General features: G+C 37.0%; 1 protein-coding gene across 9 annotated transcripts in view; it reads left to right on the forward strand.

Moving 5' to 3' along the window:
• Window positions 1–24878, forward strand: part of LOC131435385 (ankyrin repeat and fibronectin type-III domain-containing protein 1-like) — a 320760-nt gene that overhangs the window by 3228 nt on the left and 292654 nt on the right. For 7 of the 9 annotated variants that reach the window (XM_058603210.1, XM_058603219.1, XM_058603229.1 and 4 more), the window contains one exon: window positions 21090–21978. In XM_058603210.1, the coding sequence (XP_058459193.1) occupies window positions 21857–21978 (122 nt within the window). In that variant the 5' untranslated portion in view covers window positions 21090–21856. The remainder of the gene's footprint in view (window positions 1–21089; window positions 21979–24878) is intronic. The other 2 variants (XM_058603253.1, XM_058603264.1) reach the window with 1 other exon arrangement.

Genomic DNA, 24878 nt, shown 5'->3' on the forward strand with positions numbered 1-24878 from the left:
CCTCGTGGTGCCGATACCGTATGATGATTTAAGTTTCCAGTTTGTTGTGCCACAACACAAAACACTAGTTGTAAGCATCGTAAAATGTTTACCACATCGGCAAAAAGCTCCCGGCATGACGCACTCGAGTTGAGCATTTCTTCCAACAGCCACGTTCCGACTGTTATGAAACTGCTCTGTGTTTAGTAGCAAAATCATGCTTCGAAAATGACTCACACAAGGTTAGGTTCGGAAATAGAATAAAAGGATTAGAAACTTACTTTTTGTGGAGTCCAAATCATGTCCTTTCTCGTAGCAATTTTGACAGTTGTGCGAAAGATACATCCGCTTGTGAGAAAATTGGAAAGCTGGCAGAAGCCTATCAAGATGCCGGCAACTGTCAAAATTTTGCAGGCGAAATTGCGTCATTCTTGCACCACGTGACGTCTTGAAAGATCACTCTTCCTTCTTTTTTTCTGTTCAAATGAAGTATTTGATATTCGTCAATCCTGCATGTACATAACTACAAAAATGAGCCTTGAGACCAGATAAATGAAATAAAACTACTGGTATATTGTGAGATGAAGCTTTGCATATCATGTTTGGTAGTGCAAAAGCTATGTTATTGCCCTTCATTTAAACTACTAATTGAAAAAATAAAACCAAAAGCGCTAAATAGAAGAACCGATTCAAACTGGTACTGCCAGTTTTATATGGCAACAATCCGGCAGAAACAGAACCGTTATAACCGCTAGGCGAAATTCACTGCCGGAAACGATTGTTGCATTGTTGTCAGACTCTGGCCGGAATTCTGCCAACACTCCGGTAAAACCTTCTGGCAAACGCTGCTAGGCGTCTGGGTGGCAAAACCCGGAAGGGTCAATTTAGAATATTGTTTCAACAGTTTTTCGCTTTTGAACTTTTCAAATTATTCGATTAGTTTAATGATAGAATACGAGTTTCAAACTAATCGATTAAATATTACTCCATTATCAGGGTAGGTAATAGATTACTCGATTAATCGATCGATATTACGACATCCCTGACTGTGAGATCAGTTGAATTTCCGTACCTATTTTATTCCTGACAAATTTGCAGCACTTCTGGCACATGAAAATGTGTTCCTTTTTCATAGTATGTCCAATTGTACACACAAAAATTAACAGAAACAATGATTTTCTTTTCTACTAATAAACAGTTTCAAGTCAGACAATTTAATCTAGACATTTCGATTTTATTTAAATAAATCTCAATCTTAGTAACACAAAAAACAATACTACTGGTAGAAATAAAAGAGACGATTTCAATAACCGCTGACTTGTCTTAATTACAAAAAGCCAATTTCACGAAAAATGCAAGAGGGCGTAGCTTCACAATGGTGTTATAAATTACTGGCCATCAACATGTATACGACATGTGTGAATTTCGCAACCTTCACTGCTTCGCATCCACAATTGTAACAGTGCATTCATACTACAGACTGACTTATTGGCGACAAATATTTTCTATCAAACAATTAAATTAAGCGGAACAAATGAGAGTGAAAGAAATAGCAACACACAGAATTTTGATGTCGATTATTTTATGTCGGATTTGCATATTGCAGTGAAAGAAACTATCAAAATGCTGTTCAGGATTAATTTCTGCCATTCAGAAGGGCCAAATTGTGGGATTCTCTGCGATATTGAACACTGTTCGGAACATTTGTCTCGATTTGTCTCAAATGGTAGTTTTATTTGCGCTCGTTTGGTGCGAATTTCGCACTGCGAAAAGTATTCAAAGCTAATAAAATTATTCTAGATTTGCACTAAACTGATGATTCTTCGATCTTCGATTTGCAAAGAAAAAATCTTTATAGTTCTTTAGATAACGTTTGGAACCACAGAACCTGGTATTCTGTGAAGGAAAACTAACTCTGTCAACGTCCTTCAATCGATCCAATATTGAACTGAATTCTTGATACTGAAACTGGAACTGAGCTCTGAACCTGAATCAACCGTCTAATAATTCATAAAAGTGACAGTAAGAGTTTTGTCTTTTTTCGATTTGTTTACATCTATGTTCACTGGCTGAATAATCAAGCCATGTCCTCTTGAATTTTTAGTAAAATTGACTGGTTTCTTGAGTATAGTGTGACAGCTGTAGTATCCTGAGTTATTCGATAGCTACCACAAGTTGAGTATGATTGTGTTAGTGTGTAGGCTGGGTAGAAGTGTGAGGTGGTGGGAGACAGCGAGTGGGCAGGGTTGCCACATATACAGATTGATCTGTATTTTACAGATTTTTCAGATAAATTTGTGACCAAGATTCTGTATATACAGATTACTGAAATTCTTATACCCGAACCCGACCCGTACCCGAGTGATCAGCAAAAAAAATTACCCGTACCCGATCGAAAATTGAAAAAATTACCCGTACACGATCAAGAATTAAAAAAAATTACCCGTACCCGACAAAAAATAAAAAATTTTACCCGTACCCGAATAAAAATTACCTGTACCCGTACCCGACCCGAATGAGTAGTAAAAATTTTACCAAAATTCAGGATGGAAAAAATAAAGTGTTTTAGAGCAAATTCAGCAGTTAAAACTTCTATATGTAAGATCCATAATAGAACAGAAACTGGAACAAACGTGTCCCCAGCAAGCCGTTCTAGTTTTATTTATTCGACCAGTTCTTCTATCAAATTTAAAACTGGTCTACGATGCCGTTCTATTTTTTGTATATTTGAAACACGAATAAAACACTACTGGGGCTGCCAGTTTTTTTTGTTATAAAATCCAGATTAAAATTTTGTAACTGACATAAATTATGCATCTAGAACTAGAACACTCCTGAGCATGCCCTTAGATAGCGAGCCGTATCAAGCTCTAGTTTGTAAGTAAAATACATTAAAATGCTTGTTCACATTTAAACATATAAATACACTGTGAAGCATGAATAGATTTCCAATGTCTATGGTACTTTATACTCATTTACAACGCATAAGGAAGTAATATCTACTCAAATTTTTCGAGAAGCATATTTACCCAAAATGTCGTAATACGTCGTAATAATTTTTTTGTTACAATTTTTTACTATTAAGCAAAATAAATTATAATTTTGATTTAAATTAATCTGTCAACTATGACTGTTTTGTAAACCTCACAAACCCACACCAACGATGTTAACGGTAGCTGGTGATTTTTACAGCCATTGAACCTCTACGCCACCTCCGGTGGAACCAACAACGAGTGAACACGGTGAAAATTTGAGTATTTCACGAGAAAAGATTTTCATCCGTACTTTTGCGACTCCACGTTGTCACGCATCGAGATTTTCACTTGTAGTCCAGTGAAAAGAAACGAAAATTAACTGGCAATATAGCCCAACTTGCTGTGCCATCAATCGGTGTCATTTCAAGTGAGGTGACACCATCCAGAAGTGACTAATAAGAAGAACTTCTATGCAGATTTTCTGAAATAAATGTTTATGATTTTATGGTTAGAATCCTAATGATTTATATGAAAATTTCAAAAATCTTCAACCAATATTTAAAATAACAGTTTTCTGGTATCTGAATGCGATATGAGTACTACACTACCTTTTTTATATAAATCAAATAAATTTTACTGGATTGTGCATTAAACAGCTTTGAAATGCCAGTCCATTAAAACCTACGTGGAAAGTAGGGTCTGACCGCAACATCTTAAGGCTAAGGCAGTGTGTCTTATTAAATATGTTATAAAAAGGTAAGGTGGAAAGAATTCACATAACTTTTCACGTAACTATGATTGATCGTTTTTTAAATGAAGAAAAGAAATGTTTTTCTCTGGAAAAAGGTGCCAGTTGTCAGGTCTGGTTCTAGGCGCGAATGTCAAAACCCCTTGAATCAAGTTGTTTATTTTTCAGAAGAACTGTTTTGCAATAAAAAATTCTCGTCAACGTGTAAACATATTTATGTGAAGTATAAATGGTCGGGTAATCGATCAGAAAAAAAAATTTACCCGACCCGAGTGAGCAGTAATTTTTTTTACCCGTACCCGACCCGTACCCGAGTGAGCAGTAATTTTTTTTACCCGTACCCGACCCGTACCCGAGTCAGCAGTAATTTTTTTTACCCGTACCCGATTAAAAATAAAAATTTTTACCCGTACCCGACCAAAAACCCGCCGGGTACGGGTACGGGTCAGGTTTTGGGTAAAATACCCGAGACCCTACCATCTCTACCACAGAGCCACTGCAGTGTACCGAACGTGAGTGCCTCGTAGCGAGAGAACGTGAGTGCTTCGTCGATATGACCGGGTTCTAGTGCATGTCTGCACTTATGTTCAGTTCTGTGAGTGTCTAGAGTTTCATGATTAAAGTAACGTGTGTTCCTGCCAAGTGGACCATTCTTCATAAGGTTTATAAATCAAAATGAAGAATCAGCATAAAGATGCTTTAAAACTCCCAATTCAAGAAAATTTTGAAACCAGCTTTACGATCAACATTAAATTTATTTGGATGGAATGAATTCCGCTATGAATAAACTGACGTTTTGATAATATTTTTCTTGAAGACGTGTGTGTCATATCTACTCTGAATGCAATCAGTAAGAATATATTAGATTTTTTACGAGTTTGGGGCTGTTTCCGAACGTAAAAACTTCATGCGCTTTTATTTTTATCGTGAATGTAAGGATAAAAATAAGAATTATAACTAATCGCCTTGAGATAAATGCGGTTTTTGCGAAAGTCTTCATGATTTATGAAAATTATTTTTTGTGATTCATCGTCATTTTTGTATAAAACAATTTCGTGGCGTTAAAACTTGTGCATAGATTCTGAAAACGAATCATGAAAGTCCATAATATTTCCTCGTTTTTGCATTTCGAAGTTTATTTGATGTCAATAAATGCTACGGTATAGAACATCATAATGGCGGCCATGAAATTTCCTTTAATGCAAATTACACTTAACCTAAGAAGCAATAAATCAAATAGCCTACAACTAATGTGTCATAAATGTACTTTAGAACCCTCAAATTTGCTCTGAGTGAAATTGTCATCCAATGAACACGCACACACACAAAACTAGATTTATGAAAGAATTTAACTGACAATAATGTTTTAAAGAAAATGTTTGAAAGCAATATTAAGAGTGTTTGCATGGTTTTATCCTAGTGCAAATTGTTTTGTTTGCAGTTCTGTTGTTAGTGTAGGTAAAGGGTTTTATAGAAGCTTTGCAAACCATGATATTACTGGTTAAAAGAGACACTTATTATAGTTGTCATAAAACAGGTAGTGATTGAAAAATCAATTACAAAACTCCTATAAATTATAATCAAAACCATAAGGCATTCGAATTGTTACTTGAGATATTTACAGTTTTCTGTGTAAAACAACTGAACTTTTCAATCTATTTTGCTACACAGATTTTGAATCGCAGATCCTAGTTTTAGGAAACTAAAAAATGACGGACTGATTTTTTAGAATTTTCAATCAGTTATCCATGTTTTGAGTATTACCCGAATGTTAATATTCAATTATAAAAAGTTACATTGTTTTTTTTGTTATTACCTTGAAGTACTAATATTTTTTATTCTTTTTCTTTGGGTTCAGCCAGGGCGTCCGAAGGTATGCAGCATAAACAAGTTTATACTGATAGAATAGATAATCACAAGTATGGTGTCCTGAATTAAATTATAGCTACAATGAATTTGTGAATAATGAGAGAAGTGTGTAGGTGCTGTGTACGTGTGTTAGCATTAAGATTGATAACCATGATAACTGGAATATCACAACAAGTAACCTTCTGAGCCGTTGCAGTCGTATCAAATTTCTGGTACTTATTAATTCTGTTGTTGATGAGAAGGATGTGGTATCGTGAGTTATTCGATAGTTACCACAAGTTGAGTATGATTGTGTTAGCGTGTAGGCTGGGCAGAAGTGGAAGATGTTAAGAGACAGTGAGTGAGTGTTTACATGTGTTCACATTAGATTAATATCCACGATTAGGCAAATATCACAACTATAGCATGAGTAAAATCACGATGTTTCAACTACCGTTTTTCGTATGCAGCCTATTTTAGATACGAAAATATATCTGCATTTCCTTTAATATAAGCTACTATCCCTCCCCATGCTATTTTTATAAACCATTCATTATAGCAATTACGACGGCTTATGGCCGAAAATAGCTTCGACTTGGGTTCAGCGAAAACTCGTAACCTGCTTCAATGAAAGAAAAACAGTGGTAACAAAAAACAACTTGCCAGCTAATCACACCAGTAATATTGATTATCAATTTATTTCCTTGTTCGTAGTACAAACTTGCTTTTTCCGGGTATAAATAATGTACTTACAGTTGAGTGTAAAATTGTGTACTGCAAAGAAATGAGACTTTATTCTAAAAAAATCAAGTTATGAAAAATAGTCTGAAGGTTGTTTTTCTTCTGCGATATTTGATAGGTTGTGTTGCATGTGAACAAAATGTCTTGGGCTAAAATTAACCTTGTTTTAAAAATACAACGACAGTTATGGTTATACAATAATGTATCTAAATGGTTGGCTATGTGCTCTTTGCTTCCACCACTAATTCGGTAGCTCCATCCGTCTACCCGATTGCCCGACTGTGAACTTCTTCCTTGAAGGCTCTGTTGTGGAAATCCAATAACATGCCCCGCCGAAATACGCTAGCAGAACGATGGTGATAAATTTCCGGAAATTCCAAGTCACTACTAGAAGCAACCCCAAATGAATGACATTTATTAGTATGAAACGTAGCAGCAGCGGAATGAGGCTAATACATTGTAAAGGTATTTTTGATTTTCCTCCGTGACTTCTGTTTAGTATTGGAAGCAAGTCACGTGCGATTGCGAGTCGGTCGCTACAATAAGAAAGGTTGACAGGGCCAATATTTATTAACCGATATTAGCAGTGTGAAGAAAAATGTCTGGTGTCGTGCAAAGTAAAATTGGAATTGGATAAATCGATGATCCACCATCAAAGGGAAGATTAGATAAGACGGAAATGTATCAATTCACGTTATTATGATACATTAGATAGCACAGTGCCAGGGTCAGCTCACCGTGAAATATGGACTCCATGTGTTTGGATGACAGCAGGCAGCTTCTCTGTAGAATGATTTAATAAAAATGTCTGTTCAAAGCCTTGAAAGAATAATTATCAGCTCAACGACTGAATGATAAGATTATGCAATTTTCAAGTACATCACAGTTCATTTCACAGCATGTTCGTCTTTGTCTATGCTTTCAATGGAAGTTTTAAATGCTCTCGATGCATATCCTGAGAATCAAATTAAATCAAATTTATTTACCTAGAGCCACAGAAAACAGATGAACAGGTTCGCATATGCACTCTGAGTAAAATATGCTCATTCAGCGAATACTTGCCGATGAGCAATTCTACGTAAAATCATCCATAAATGGCAAAATTCAGACACGAGCCCACTCGATTTGCATGACACTTTGCACTCGTGATCGGTATGGCAAATAAAGTGTTTTTCCCTGGTCTACACGGAACCGCAAAACAACCTAATTTGGGGGTTCCGCTCAATAACCTAATTTTATGTAAAGTGGTTCTAGGTAGTTTCCGTAAGGCACGTGCAAAAAATACTTAATGTTGAGTTATATTTACTTCACAGTTGAGTCGTATTGACTCCATTTAAGGTTGATACGGTTTACTTAATTTTAGCTTACTGAACGAAACTCTCGCTGTTGGGCGGTTTTGCTCTTTATATTTTGACAAAAATTGAAGGAGCGAATGAAAAAACGGCGCAAAAAAACTTCAAATTAAGTGTAAAGAAGACAAATAATAAGTAGTTTTTATTTTCAGTGTAGATATTTTTTCACTCAAGACTATTTTTTGAAAAGGGCGTAAGTGTTTTAAGCAACATTATTTTTAATCAATTATAACACATGGATCAATACGTCCCGAGACTAACAATGGAAACAACATTTTTTTGCAAATTTTTTTTTATTCATCAACATAATCACCTTTTAGGGTGATACAATGGTTCCAACGTTTTTCCAATTTTTCAATACCATGTTTATAAAAAAATGTATCTTTCGCTTCAAAATAAGCTTCAGTTTCAGCGATGACCTCCTCATTTGAGCCAAATCTTTTTCCCTGGAGCATTTTTTTAAGATCAGAAAAGAGCCAGTAGTCACTGGGGGCTAAATCTGGCGAGTATGGAGTGTGGGGAAGCAGATCAAAGACCAATTCGTTCAATTTCGCCATTGCTTTCATTGTTTTGTTCACTGCTGTTATTGTTCCATCGAAAGCAATCGCGGCACCCACTTAGAAAAAACCTTTTTAATGCTCAATTTTTCATGAATGATAATAAATACACTTCCATATGATATCTGTGTCATCTCAGCAATCTCACGGAGCTTCACTTTACGATCTTTCATTATAATTTTTGTCACTTCACTCCAAGCCCGTGCGCAGGAATCATCCATGGGGGGGGTTTCAAGGGGAGAGGGGGTGTCCAAAATGCGAAAAGGCGCCTCATCCACTATATCGACAATGTAAAAGGGGGGGGGGGGGGGGGGTGGCGGGGGGGTTATTATGTCAGTTTATAAATAGATAATAAATTGACAAAAAATATGAATTGTCAAGTTATTTGCACTTTAATATAATAAGTACTCCATTGTTCATGAAACTTAATTTAAAAAAAATTCTTCATGGGGGGGGTTAAAACCCCCAAAACCCCCCCCCCCCTGCGCACGGGCCTGCTTCACTCACACTTTCCGGTCTAACGGCTTCCACAGGTCTACCCGAGCGTTCCGCGTCATTTGTGTCGGTACGACCACGTTTAAACTCGGCGAACCACCGACAAATCGTTGCTTTGGTGGACAAGAGTCCGGATAACATTTTTCAATCCATTGTTTCGCTTGCACGGTGTTTTTACCCATTAAAAACAATGTTTTATCAAAACACGAAACTCGGTTTTTTTCATTTTTTAAACAAACTACAAAACGACTTTACTCCAACCTCGATAACTCAGCTGGTGATAAATCAACACATGTACAATTTATATCACAATGTTTCCCATGGGTTATAATTTTTTGTTTCGTGGTGGGGGGGGGGGGTTGGTTTGAACCCCTAACACCCCCCCCCCCCCCCCCTGTGTACGCGCCTGAGTGTAAGTAATGAAATATTATTGCTTCAAACCACACTCAATGAAAAAATTTATATTGAGCTACTTCCGAAATGCAGTCATTTTCTAGATATATGAGAAACAAACTCGAGAAAACAGATATTTCAAGAAAATATGTCCTTTTTATAAGTTATTCTGGGTTCTCCATAGCCAAATTTATTATTTTTGTAATTCTCATGAAATTGTGAATAAATTATTCTTCGACATCATGACAAAGGCAGCAGTTGTTTTCGAGATATTTGAAAGCAAAATCTAAAAAAAAAACACTTCTATCATAAATTAGATACAGGTATTCAAGTTGCAAAGTACAATGTTGGAGATATAGTTTGCGTAAAATAATAAGACAATCCTGTATAAAACGTTCAAAACGACGAATGTAACAATGAGAGAGTCTCTTTGTTTACTTTCTCTTTCGATTATTACGGTACTCTTATTCTCTCCAATTATTTATCGATAATTGTAACTAGAGCTAGCATCTTTTAATCTGCACTAAAGAAATTACCTAAAAAAGCAGGAATATTTCGCAATAATCGAAAGAGAAAGTAAACAAAGAGGCTCGCTCATTGTTACATTCGTCGTTTTGAACGTTTTATACAGAATTGTTGTTTTCCAAACTGACTTTATTATTTCCCATCATCACCAATACTGATGACAATTGTATATTTTCATGTTTTGATTATTATAGTACTTATATAGCTTAATTTTTCGCAGATCTAGGTTTGATGAGATAGCTTATTTCTGTATCGGTTGTAAAGAATTTAGCAGCAATCTTATTTTCTGTTACTGGAATGAAGCAATGATATTTTGGTGTACCCTGAATCATTTTTATTTGTGGATCAAACATCTTTCCATTCTACATCACCATCGTCACATTCCTCTTGTGACATATAAAAAAAACGAGATTGTTGTGAAATTATCTCGTTTGCTTTTAGACGTTCATGTTCTCTTGCCAAACAAGCTCTAGTTGCTATTCCTTTCAATGTTGCACCGATTGCATCACATGGTCCCTTACCGTACGAGATTGCGAAGAAATGTCACCCCGTATCCATGTTGTATTTTTCCTAAAACTTACAGAGACTTGCGAATTGTTTTCTATTTTCATATGCAGAAGCTGCCCGTCCGATGCAAAAATTGCCGTTTTCATATTAAATTCGTTGTTTTAAAAACATTATCAACTTGGAAATGAAAACTTGTGCAGCAATTGTGTCATGCTACAAGACATCTGATATTATAACGAAACTCAAATTGTTAATTTTGTCGGAATAAATCCGAATGGATGAATTGTTGTTTGATCATCATTCCAATGATGACTTTTAACAGCATCTTGAAGAATGAACGAATTCATGACAGCCAGACCCCCATCATTCGAAAACGGAGCGAACTAATTTAAACCTCATCATTTTGATTTCTTAAATCATCCGCTAGATCACTGTGTTGGGAGGATGCTCAGATTAGCGAAGCCGCTGATGGTATTATTTCTAATTCATATCCCGATGTAGCTAGCGATATTTCTTCGAAATTATTTCCCGATGTATGCATTGCATTCAATTATACTTAGGTTTTTTTTTACCGTCACTACTAACCTCAATCGGATGAACACATTTTGACAGCTCAGCGGTACTGTTTGTAAACAGATTTTTTTGTTTGTCTGTTGACAAACGGATGAGACCGTTCACGGTCCATATCGCCTAAATAGAGTTTAAAAACATTTGGTAACAATTCGATAGGTTTCGTTTCAAAGATTCATTAAAAAAAGTGGCTAGTTGTGAAGTGTAAAGACGATTGTTTAAGATATGTTCCTCGATTTTGTTTAAGCTTGTTTGTAAACAGTACCGCTGAACTATCAAGGATGCATTTTTGTTCATTTGTGAAGTCACGATAAAAAATCTAATTAGGTTCTGCACGAACATGACATAACCTCACAAAAATGAACAGAATGAACTTTTTTTGACAGTCGACGTGTACTTGTTTACAGTTTAAAAGTTCATCAGAAGTTCATCGTTCGAATGTAAAAATTGCAATTCGCCTCACACTCAACAGATTCATACATATATCGCTCCTTGATGCTGGAAACACATACAGCGCAATCTTTTTTAGTTATTTTCACTGTGGAATTCGTTTTTAACAGGCACTTTTCCGTCATTTTTCAATTTTTAACTTGCAGTCGCAAAACAAAACAAATACACGTCAACTGTCAAAGATGAACTTGATTCATCGGCAGTTCATTTGTGTCGTCATCGTGCAAAACCTAATTATATTTTTTATCGTGACGTCACAAATGAACAAGAATTCATCCTTGACAGTTCAGCGGTGCTGCTTACAAACAAGCTTAAATTTTAAATCGAAGAACACATGTCAGACAATCATCTTTACACTTTGCAACTAGTGACTTTTATTTAATAAATCTCAAAAACGAACCGTATTCAATCGTGAACAAATGTTTCAAAACTCAATTTAGGCGATATGGATCGTAAATGGTCTCATTCAATTTGTCAACAGACAAACAAAAACATCTGTGCTTACAAATAGTACTGCTGAGCTGTCAAAATGTGTTTATTTGATTGAGGTAAGTAGCGATGGTAAAAAACCTAATACACGTCGACTGTCAAAAAAAAGCTCATAATGTTCATTTTGTGAAGTTATGTCATGTTCGTGCAAAACCTAATAGCACATGATCATTCCTTTGTCCTTGAATATGTTCGGACAAATGCTCTCATTTATGTATGAAAATCTGAATCGATGCGTATAATTATTTTCAAGCAGTTGATGTAGTGATATCAAGAATTCGACGATTGATAACTGACTTCATTTTGTATGTCCGTGTTTGGAGTTTGTATACCTATATAAAAAATCAGAGCCGTAACTGGAGGAGAGTTGGTATCACTGGGAGTGCGATGCGGTGTCGTGGTACTGCTCTCAAAAAAAGTGTAATTTGAATGTGTTCTTTGATATCTATAGATAAAAATTTGGTTGAAACAGTTTTTTTTTCAGTGATAGTGTAGATGTGGCATGTGTGTATTTAGTAGTGAGAGTTCTATTTATTAAATAATATTGATCCGCGAAACTAAAGATGCTCAAGCGGCGGAAACTGAGAATTTACCGCCCCAAAATTCAACGATTTTAACCTGTTAACCGATCGAAGCGCCGTCTGCATGTCATTGTCGGTGTTGTTGGATTCTATGGAATGTGTGAAAGTTTACAAGTCGATCGTGTCATTCAGGCTGAAGGTCTAGGGTTGGTCTGCAGCGGACCCATTCGCGAGTGTTTTTATTTTATTCTTTCAGTTGTCGTGTTTCATCTCGCGTTGCTGACAGTAGAGTGAGCAGGAGAAAAAGGATACTGGTAAGATCGTTCCTTAGAGATATTTTATATTTTTCTCTCTTATTATATTAGAGCTGTGCGCCGCCGCCGATAATTTCGACACGCCGCCAATTTAAGAAAAAGATGATCAGCGCGCCGGTTATCACATTTTAATCGTGCCGCCGATAATATTACATCAGCCAAAAAAATGATTTTATCAATGTGGAAAATTGTTTACAGTTTTCATGAAAATTCATTGAAAATTACAGTATAGTTACTTTCCTCCTACTTATACTGAAAATCAGTACTACCGATGTCAACCGAAGCCAATGTCATTTGATTCATAGCCTATTTTCTGTCTTTATTTAAAAGGTTTTGAGCTATTGGCACATTATCGGTCGCGACATCTGAAAATGAAAAATGGAACTAAAAAAAGGAGGGTTCTTTCGAAAAAAATAAATAATGTTAGGTTTTTTTCCGAATAACATTTTTTTTAGAAACCATTGTAGTGTTGATTTCTCAGGTACTAGATTGTTTAGTGATCGAGTACCATTTATTTTGGATACTTTATTTGTTATTTCCGGGCATTTGAAAAATGGTATTGAACAAAATTTCATGATCCATTCTAAATAAATGTTAGTTTTCGCACAATAGATTAAGATCAACGTTATCAACTCAAAGCAAAAACATTTTCTTCTACTTCTACTATGACTTTTCAAATGAATTTACCCGTTTTTATAAGAAATCGTTACAAATGTGAAGTAATTTGAATTTGTTAATTTGATATTATTTTTGATATCTGAATGAATTTGAGCGCCTAATCGATTTTATGTTAATTACATACGTACGAAAAAGATATACTTATTTCTTGAGTTGATAAAACGATTTTTATACATGATAATTATCAACTATGTAAAAAGCGATTTGAAAAATAGTTCCGAATAAAACTTCATGTTTCTTGCTCAGAATAAAAAAAACCTTTGTATATGAATGAAATATTTATTTAAACAATAGTCAACCATCCCCAATTAATCGCACTTATACTCATCTCAATTTCTCTTCTAATTCGATGCATTCGAAACCATTTACCATCTCTATTCACTACGTTGGCTTTAATGGATCACATAAACATTAGGATCTTTGATTGTAGGTCGACAAAACAATAAGGTAGAGAAATTGTCCTGTGTGAATCAATATTAAAATTTTTAATATGTTTATAATTGATTACGCCGAATCGCGCCGCCTCCGCCGCCGATGTTTTCAGGAAATAGCGTCACGCCGATTCGCCGCCGCCGCTGGTCAAAAAGACGTTTCAGCCGCCGATGTTGACAATTTTGATCGGCGCACAGCTCTATATTATATTTCTCCTGAGTATCGAAAATCAGGTTTTGTTGAGATCATATTGTTTACAAAAACATATCCGGATCTCTCCTTCCCTACTAACAAATCTCCTATACCGTGATGCTCGTGGAGATACAGTGGTACCCGCGGTCTCTAAAAACAACGAGTATCGGACTAACATTCCTTCCTTTCCCTCAGTAGCACAGCCTTTGGTCGTAGCCAGCGTCGTTATTGATCATTTAATAATAAGTTAGGAGTGAGTGGGTATGTACAGTGAAAATGATTTGCTTCTCCCAAGCTTCATTTTCTTGGTTCATTGTACATTTCCACTAATTCGGTCAATCACGAAGTGCAACTACGGGCGATCTACTTCAGCTCAGCTATATAAAAAATCAGAGCCGTAACTCTACGTCAAAATTAATCACGATTACGCAAGTAGAGAGAGTTGATCAATGGCGGTGCTCTTCTTCCAATGGATGGTTTTAGAAAAAAATCCATTCATATGTTGATCACCAGGAAAACGAGGAAAATTTGGTAATCAAAAAGTATTAACGCAATGTGTTGGGAATCCATAGTAATTCAGCATTCATAGTGATTCTTGTAATTACTGACTGTTTGCGTTGGAAACTGGGGCACGTGGACGACTGTCGTAAGCCTTCCGTATCCAGAAACTACACTGCCAAAATGACAAATCTGCAAAACAAGTACCGCTAACAGTTGAGATCTATATTCCCATCGAACGTCTGAATGAATTCGAAGCTGCGCTCTCCAGTCAAAATCGATGCTGAAGTGGATTTCCATTTGATTTGGAAATTTTCCCTTCACCCACTGTCGGTCGGTCGGTCGGAATCAGACGGAACGCTTTTCCTGCTACATGTTGACTGTATAAAAATACGGTCGTCGTTATAATCCTGTTTGTCGAATAGGAAAAAATCCACTTGGCTATGGCGGAAAACTTCCTGCAGGCAGCTCCAAGCATGTGGCATCGGATTTGCGTACATAGTACGAACGGGTTGCAATGCCAAATATCGACTCGAAGGAAATAGAATTTTTGCTGTTCGGGGAATTATGTTGATGTTGTACCACATCCGGACGATGCGGTGGCGGTTGCCTGAAACCAACTTAATCGAAAGAAAATGGAGCTGGAAATTTCGATGTGTAAACGGTAGACAAATCGATTCTGTCGAATGATTTGGATTTAATGGATGCGAGCTTCATCTAGGTGGTTACAAACGCTTTTGTTTTATCGAAGCATTTGAAAGCGGTTTTCGTGAGAATAGAATTTCAGTTTGGGATTTGCAAACCAAGTTGTCCAGAAGTATTATTGAAATCTGAAGCAAAGTTTCTGTCATCACAAAATGAGAAGTAAGGAAGAGATTGTATATCACCGCACAAATAGTTGAAAATTGTAATAACAATATGAACAACTAAAAAAGCAAAACTTTGCATAAAATATCATAACTATCCGATTTATGAATTAGGCAAGTTTGCAAATTTTGTCGTAACAGAACATTAATTATGAACGAGTAACAAAATTATACAAAAATCATCGAAAACAGCAAACACATCAAATATATAAAAAATATGTATAATAGCAATAATATTACGAATATCAAAAGTGCTCTTTGATGGAAAACTACTAGACGAAAATAAACCTTCATTCTTCTACTTTCCGATACCGTGTTCGGTTTCTTTCTCTCCCTTGTTTGGTTTCAATGTAACCTGAGAATAAAATGTGTCTGGTTTCTTTGTGCAACCCTGTAACATCTGTAAGAGAAAGGTAATGAATAAATTTGACTCAATGTAGTATAACGTCACAAGTACAAATAGCAGTTATTGTAGGTCCCTACCGGACCTTTTTTCTTGTCATTCTTTCGGATAAGTTTTGGTACAGAATTTCGTCCGCAGGCTTGAACATATAGCGGCTCTAAACTCAGTTTTTTTGGATAAATAAGTTCGGTTAGATGGTGGCCGTTGAATAAATATCCTCCATTGGCTACGACACAATAGGGCCGCCGAGTGGAGAAGAAAAAAGGGGGGAATCCCCTCGGGCCCGAACTTTTGCAGGGGGCACATTTGATATGTGAATTATTTTGTTAAGTTTATGTATTTATTAGTCTCTTAATCCGATGATATTCCCATATCCACAATTCAGCAATATGGTAAGATCAGGCCTAAGACCTGTATCTGGAATAGCTATAAGATAAGTTCAAGATCAGATTCAGATCCATGGATAAACTCTGGAAAAGATCCAGAATTCTTAACTTGTACCCGGGACCTGGATAAAGAAACTGAATTTTGGACCTGGATTCTCGAATTGAAACTGAACTCCAGAACTGAAATGAATTCAAAACCTAAACTCTAGACCTGAAATGTGGAGCGGAATTTGGACCTGAGTTCTATAACTGAGTAGAACTGAATTTTAGACCAAGATTCAGGAACAGAGTTCTCAACCCGGACCAGGACTTTGAACTGAATTCTAAGGCTGTATTTGGGCCCTGGATTAGGAAGCTATAGTTCAAATTCAGAACAGAATTCATTTCAGAAATTTAGAGCCATATTTAAAATGTTGAGTTCATTTCAGGAAATTAATTATTTTCTGAATTTCAGCATAAAAAATAGTTTACAAATTTCAGATCCAGAATACAGGATCAGAATTCAATTCCAGAATCCAGATCCAGAGTTCAGAAGCTGAAGTCCGAAACAGTATTTTGGTCTTTGATTCTGAATTCTTGCAGTTCTTCTCGAGATTTCGAACACTTCCACGATCAATTTTTTTTTATTCACGATTCCCCATAGGTTTTCGAACCACTCCATCACTATTTCGACCACTTTTGCGGTAGGCTGGAGGTCGTTGTCTTCATTTTAATAGCTTACTCCATTCAACGTAAAGTAGCATAACATCTATCGGGATGTTATTGTACACACCATGAAAAAAATGAATTTTACAGGTGACTTAATCCCTCACATGATGTAATTCATAGAGACCTAATTTGTATAAAGACGGAAAATTTTATGTGTAATGATTTATGGTCCAAATCGCGTGGCGGTCAATATCCAGTATTCACTTTCTTTTCGTTTCAATGAATTTCTTGTCATTGGATTTTAGACATAATATTAAATGCTCCATTTATGTGCATCTAATAAGATGTAAAATCACAGTTCGTCTGAAGTATGTACACGAAACAATCTATGGTTCCATTGATTCAAATAGTTAGACCTTGACCGTTTTCAGAAAAAAAAACCTTACCATTACATTGCCTCTATCTTGATTCACGGTCTTTCGGCTTTACTGTAAATCTGATCCGATCGATCGACGTATACGGCCAAATCCGTCACAGAACAGAACCATCCATAGGAATCTTTTCTTCAGGTTCTTGAGTGAGGATCAGTGAGGGCTATATTACATCCGGCTGTGGAGAGAAAGAGTGTTTTCACTTGTAGATTTTGCAAGCTTTTTGTACAAGCTTCCCTGTTTCTATTCAACGACTTTTTATGAATTCCACTGTAATATTTATTATGATATGAGTAATATTAGAAAGGAATCATTACACCTCTAGGTAGATTGAAACAGGTTTATTTTGTAAAATTCCGTTCGTGTTATCACTGACTATTATCTTTCATAGTTCCGATCAAAGGCTGTCAGGAGCCATTATGGTGTCTGATAATAGCCGCTTGACCCAATTTTCCATACAAGTTTTATAGGCCGCCGAAGGTATGGCCTTTAGTTCACGCAGCGAATTCTCTTTTATGGTCTCTTTGGTCTCAAAACGCGTTCCCCGCAATGGCAATTTGAGTCTGGGGAAGAGGAAAAAGTCACACGGGGCCATATCTGGAGAGTACGGTGCTTGGTTGATGATATTGGTTGAGTTTTTGGCCAAAAACTGCGACACAACCGACGCTGTTTTTGAATGAAATTCAGCTTTTTTGGCACCAGCCGAGAAGCGACGCGTTTCAAACCCAAAACATCAGTTAAAATGATTACGGCTGATCCATAAGAGATGCCCAACAACATCTTTCTAATCGGTACAGAACGATTTTGCAACACGATTTGCTTCGCCGATTCAATGTTTTCTTCAGTAACAGATGTTGTTGGGCGGCCAGGGATCTCATCATGATTCAAGCTTGTACGACCACCTTTGAAGCGTTTATACCACTCGTATGCCTGTGTTTTTTCCTAGACACGATTCACCAAAGGCCTTTTCTAACATTTTCAACGTTTCGGAACACTTAAATCCATTTGCAACACAAAATTTGATGCACGCAAATTGTTCTAAATTTTCATCCATTACAAAAATCGCCACACGAAAATTTTTCAACTTCTTTGTATAGACGCCAAACAAAAACTAATCGTACGATTACGAATTTGACAGAATGTGTATAAAAGTGTTGCCAACGTTGAGAGAATAAAAGTTTACCGATTGGACAAGCGCGGGAATTTTAAAATGAAAATTCCGGTTCTTTTTTTATCATAAGGTATTTCACCTTCATTTTAATGTTTATTATGAATTATCTTGTGAACACTTTTGTTGACGAACCACTTTTTTTTTGAAACCTTCTCACTCGACTGTATGATTTTTCAGTGCTCGATTGGTTCAGTGCTAGAATAGAAGAGGTGGAATTTATTCGGAATTCATTGATTTCCACATGGAATTCCGAATGAAAATTTCTCGCCGATTCGGATCTGAAAATGTGGGAAGTTTCTCTTGTTTAGATTCCCACAAAACGGCTCTTGTCAACAAAACGCTACAGTCTCACCATTCGCTACCTATTTTTGAACCTACTAAAGTGCATCTCCGTATTTTTTAGGTAATTAGCGAATTACATTAAGCAGACTAACGAGCGATGAGCTCAACATTAAGGTAAATGGAAGATTACCCAAAGCGTTACCATGGCAACATTGACAATGCTCGCAACCTATTGTTTACGATCAAGTCAAAGTTTGAGTAGATAATGATTTAGTTACTACCCATTATGAACTGAAAAAGAGTACACTTTTACCAGCCGCTACCTAATTTTGGGTCAAAACCTACCCAAAATCAACTAAAATGCATCTTCACATTTTTAGGTAACGAGAGATGATCTCAAAATTTAGGTAAATGGGTTTAGGTAAACATGATTTTCAGTGTAGCTGACAGAAACTCTATTTTCAGTGTACCTGTCAGATGACAGATGATTGCTGCTATAATCATGTAGCATAGGGGAGAGTCGGAAGCCTTGGGCCTTTTTTTTCTCTGATGCTCTAACCATCTTCCGAGATCAAGAAAAGCAAGTACTCGTCTTCCCTTGATATTCGATGATTCCCTTAGCTTTATTTCGCTTTCACTTGATGCCAAACCTAACCAAATTTCAATCCTAACTGCTGCCAAACCATTTGTTTGAACCTAGTCTTAACGTTATTGAACTGAAATTCGAATCCGTGTTGAATCTGGTTTTGCCTTTCTCATATAGAAAGGTTATGCAATCACTGTGAAAGCCGACTTTTAAACCGAGGCCCGAAGGGCCGAATGTCATATACCATTCGACTCAGCTCGACGAACTGAGCAAATATCTGTGTGTGTGTGTGTGTGTGTGTGTGTGTGTGTGTGTGTGTGTGTGTGTGTGTGTGTGTGTGTGTGTGTGTGTGTGTGTGTGTGTGTGTGTGTGTGTGTGTGTGTGTGTGTTTGTGTGTGTGTGTGTGTGTGTGTGTGTGTGTGTGTGTGTGTGTGTGTGTGTGTGTGTGTGTGTGTGTGTGTGTGTGTGTGTGACAAATAATGTCACTCGTTTTTCTCAGAGATGGCTGAACCGATTTTCACAAACTCAGATTCTTCAGATCTGGGTCTTTCGGTCCCATAGATCGCTATTGGATTTTATCCCGATCCGGCTTCCGGTTCCGGAATTACAAGGAAATATGTGAAAATCTATGAGAAAATGCGCATTCAATTTTCTCGGAAATTTCTCAACCGATTTCTACAAACTAAGATGCAAATGAAAAGTCATGAAATTCAAAAATTTAAAAAGTCCCCGAAAAGTTGATCCAGATCCGACTTCCAGTTCCAGAATTACAGTGAGATTAGTGAAAAAATTCATTTTCATGTGTATTTTTTCACAAGCGATGGTGAAACGAGTTGCAAATTTTTATAAAATTTACTGGTCAATTCATCTAGTTGGCAGACCTTGTTAGTTGGTGGATATATAAATCTACTTTGGGACTACTAGTGCCCGGTTTATGCTTCCAAACGCACTGGTAATAGTGAAGAAAAGCTCCAAAACCAGAACTCACTTCAATTTCTCCGCAACTGTTAAATCGATTTTCACAAATCATGATTTAAATTAAAGCTCTCAGTGTCTTAAAAGATACTGTGCAATTTCGTCCAGATCCGACTTCCGGTTCCGAAATTATATGACAATAAGTATCAAAACTTTCAAACTGTCATACAAAATGATGCAAAATCGGTACGCATCGGTACGTGCTAGTACGGAAGAAGAAGAAAACGCACCTGCCTAGCACACAGCGTGCTTTGTTCAATTTTGTATAGCGTGAAGGGTTGCCACATTTAAATCTATATTAACGTGACATAGCTGTTCACAAATCAAAAAGGTGATGGTAGTTTTTACCAAAGAAAGTTTTTGATTTTATTCAAGTTTGTAAGAAAAAATCTTAACAGGATCTTCTAGTGATGTTTTGGAAAACATAAGTAATATGAGAAAGGCATCATTACACCACTAGGTGGATTAAAAAGGTTTTTATATTTGGTTTTCTCACATTGCTAAGTATAGAGTCAATTTTGTTTCAGGGAGTGTTTGTTTGATGAAACTATCAATGGTCAGTTTCTGTTTTCTCAAGCGAAAACGACATTAGAAAACAGAGTTATTTATTGTTCTCTGATTCAAGTGGAAAAAATATCACAAATTGCTACTAATATATCCGATTACATAGAGCAAGAATTAAGCTGTTATCTACATTATATCATGATACATTCACGGTCTACTAGGATAACTTGCAAAAACAAAACTGCTTGAATATTAACAAAGCTGTTAGCAAATAACAGAAAGGGAACCAGCCCTTTCATAAATTCCCAATAGAAATATATCCACGTAGATAAACAATATTCGATTATTAGACATTTGCCTACAATATTGGTTATACACTTTTCATCCGACTCACTATCGCTGTCTGGTGCACTCATTCATCGCCGCCAAAGCGGATACCACTTCTGATAATAAACACTGCGATGGGCTCGGTCTGATTCGATTAGTGCAAAGCAGGCTTTGCTCACTGGTGAACAATAATCGTACAGTTTGTCCCAAGCACGCAACGCATAATCAAATATTATCTCGTTTCAGCTCGTCCGTCGTCGTCGTCGTTGAGCCAGCGATGGAATCAGAAGCGGCATCAAAAAACAACAACAACAACTTGGCGACCGCAAAACAACAATAACCGTTGGAGACATCCTGCAAGATATGCAATCCGTTAAACACGAAATGATTCAAGTGCTGCTAATTTGCATTATCGTCATCCTGTGACCTCACAAGCTGACAACTTTTCCGGAATTTAAGAGAAATTGTGTGCCACGGCACGGCATGAGTGCTGATGCTTATTGTGTTGCATATATTTCGGGAATAGAATCTGAGTCGTTCCTGTGCGGTGTGCCGTTGTGAAAAGGTGAATTTTGTGGAATGACACGAAAAAGCAAACAATTATGACATCTTTCGGTATTCACATTCAAGAGAAGAGCGGAAGAAAATTAGTATGCCGTGAGAAAAATGCATCGTTTTCGGTTAAGTGAAACCATCGGTTCCCGAAGTGGGGTCTGGAGTTAATTAGCCAGTCGGGCGTTCGATCCGGTGATACGCGATCTGAACAGATTAATTCCCTTTTCCCCGAATCAATTTGTGTTCTCCGGTAAATAGACAACAACGGAAAGGTGAATTCCCTGGGCGCTTGTGTGCGTGGCAGTAGCGGTGCCTCATCGTCATCATTGCCGTCGACGTCCTCGGTTCCACGCCCTACCGGCGGTGGCGGCGGGGGAACCATCGGTGCTACCCACGCTGACACTTGTGCTACCGGTGCCGCCGCCGCTGCTGCTACTGCTGCTGCTGCCACTTCCAACATGGATGACATCCCACCGCCACCTCCACGCAAAAGCTCCCTCAGCATCGATCGGGCGGCGTTCCTGCTGCTACGGGTCAAAAAGGCCTTCAAAAAGAAACGTCAACAGCGGAAGGATAAATTGTGAGTACATATGAGATTTTCTACTTTGATTGAAGTTGGTTTGCTTTCTGTGAGCACCGTGAATTTCCCGGGGGATCGGTTTGGGGAATTTAGTTTTGTTGAATGATTTTTTTTCCGGCCGGGAATTTTCCCTCTTTCTCGATAAAGGAATTGGTAAAATATTTATAAATGCTTCTGATTTCGGTCTTGTAGTTCGGTTTTCAAAACCTCCAGATATTGTCGGTTTCGTTCTGTTTGGCTTCATGGACAACCGAATTGACGCAGCGTTTTTTGTGTGTGTGTGTGTGTTGTTTCTTTCTTCCGAGAATTCTAAGTTCGTGGAAATCTGTTTTATGATGCCCTGATCATCAACACGAAAGGAAAGCTGCTTATGCACGTGAGCGAATTGATTTTCCTATTCCGGTCTAGAAATCGCTCGGTTATTTTTATTCCGCTCCCGTTGCGTTCGTTGGGCGTAGCGTTTCAATCAGGGCACAAATCAAAATCAGGGCTTTAATAAAGCAGTAAAGCACACCCAGCTGAAAGGTTCGTAGCTTGCCTAATCCATTTTTTCTGTCATCCTACGAAAAAATCAATTAGCGTAACAACTTTTGATGCCGGGCTTCACCCTTTTTTCAGAATAACAGCAATCATCGTTCACAGTGTGAAATTTGTTTTTTTTTTAAACATTTAATTACCACGCCATTTATTTTCAACAATCCAACTTTGGGGGCCGTTTTGAAAGATGAAATATGAACTAAATTAAGTATTTAGGAATTAGGCTAAGGAGAATGACGGCATCTCACAATTCAAGAAATTTCATTCTAAATTGTTTGCCACTCCAAATTTTTTATTGGATCTGACAGGACGTTTGGTCGTTTGGAATGACACTGACAGCAAATATTTCCGCCAAACGATCAGCAGTTGTCACTCTTTCTAACATCCACTAAACTATCCAAAATTAAATAATCAACAAAGTACGCCACGCTTTTGCTTGGCAAAACAAACGGATGATTTGTGAATTGATATCGTCGTACATAATTCATTCGTAGCATGGAAATCCATTTTTGGTGATGGTTTGCTTCAGATGCACGATACCGCTCGTCTAGTTCAGCCTAACCAGGAAGCGTGTTCGACGGCTACGAGTTAGAGAAGAGGACGTGTGTCAAACAAAATGTTGACTTACCGTGAAATTATTTAGCACCGGCACTGTAGAGAGAGAGGATATATGCATTTGCTCTGATTGACAGTGTAAAATTTCGTGACGTTAGCGTTCCTTTCGAGAAACGTTGAATGGAAAGGCATTTGAGTCAACATGATCCGAGTGACACGCATTCACAGAGCTGTCACGTTGTAAACAGATTTAGAAGATAAACAGTTCAATTTCACAGACTACTTTTAATGAACATTAAATCAAAGGAGGCACTGCGGCGGGGGCGATAAAAAGTCTTTCGAAGGGACCGTCAACTTCTGATCTATTTATTATGTTTTGTTTTTTATTTAATTTGATATGAGATGAATAGAGGGACAATTACCCATGTATTCGTTGTAGTGTGAATTCAAATTAAAAATTATTATTCTAAAAAGTAGAAAGTTGAAAATGACTACGTTTAATTCGGCCTTATGTTGAAAAAAAAAACACTAACTTTTTACCTCAAATTCAACCGTAAAAAGTCATCCTACACCAGTTTCAAGTGAGTCATTCTTCGGTCGAGACGTAATTGAATGCAAAGGTAAATCAACAGTTCGTAATTACTTTTCGCAATCTTCTCCGCCGGAATGGTACACTTATTCAATCGAATCATCTGTCACTGAGTGGTTCAATAATTACTTTTAGTTGATGTTGTTGCTCTGTCTCCTAGTCCGAAATTGCTCTCCGGAGGATTTTTACCTCCGGTGGAGCTGGCAATGATCTCGAGGGTCGACGTCGAAATGAAAATTGGAATTCCACATCCAGATGAAGAAATCAGTAGGATCAGAAGACATTAGAAATGATTTTTTCACCTTCGAAGGAAGTTCACTGCTGGGATTATATTTCCACCGGAAGTGGCTGATTTGAATAATGATTGAAACATCTTTTCGAGCCGTTTTCGATCGTTTGAATGAAACGTTCCTTTTTTTTCTCGATTCAAATTGATGTTTTCTGAATCGGAGATGACATTCGCAAAACCCACCATGATGATTTCTTTTAAAAATTTGTTAAGAATATTCAGTGAAATTTTTAGAACGTTTCATGACGTTTACTTCCAAAATCTGCATCGTTCGGAATAGTATAGCCAAATACAAATTATAATAAACTAGCTGACCCGTCGAACTTCGCCTCGCCCAAAAATTATTTGTTCGAATTTATGTTTTCGGACAGCAGAATTGTCGACTAAGTGGTTAACGTTTCTCACCATTATTTTTCTGATTAACCTACAATCAACGGAATTCGACACACATTCTCTTCAGCCCAAAAAAGAAATATCACCAAAAATTAATGTTAAAATGTGAAATACTTCTGTTAAGCAAAAACTGAGCAAAGGTACAGAATCTAATCATCTCATTCTTTGTATCAAAGCACTGAACGGAGATCTCTCTCTAATGACTTCGACATAAAGGATATAAGGTGCCACGTTTTCTCTTCCAGCTGTGATTCTTGCTTTCGGTAATCGAAGAAAAAGCTCACTAACCAGAGTTTTGTATTGACAAACTTAACAACATGTTGAAGAGTTTCATTTTTATAGTTTTTCATTTAGTAGAGTAGGATATGTTTACAATTTGTATTTAGCCAAAGTAATCAAAATTTTGTAAAAATGATTTGGTTTAAGAGGTATACAAAGTATTCTGAACAGTCCTTTTTAGTGAATCACTCATACTACATACATACCAAACAAAACAAAACTAACTTTGAACAGTAAGCTTGTAAAGCTTATAGGTAG

Source organism: Malaya genurostris, chromosome 1 (assembly GCF_030247185.1).
Source record: "Malaya genurostris strain Urasoe2022 chromosome 1, Malgen_1.1, whole genome shotgun sequence".
In the NCBI taxonomy this organism is placed as follows: domain Eukaryota; kingdom Metazoa; phylum Arthropoda; class Insecta; order Diptera; family Culicidae; genus Malaya; species Malaya genurostris.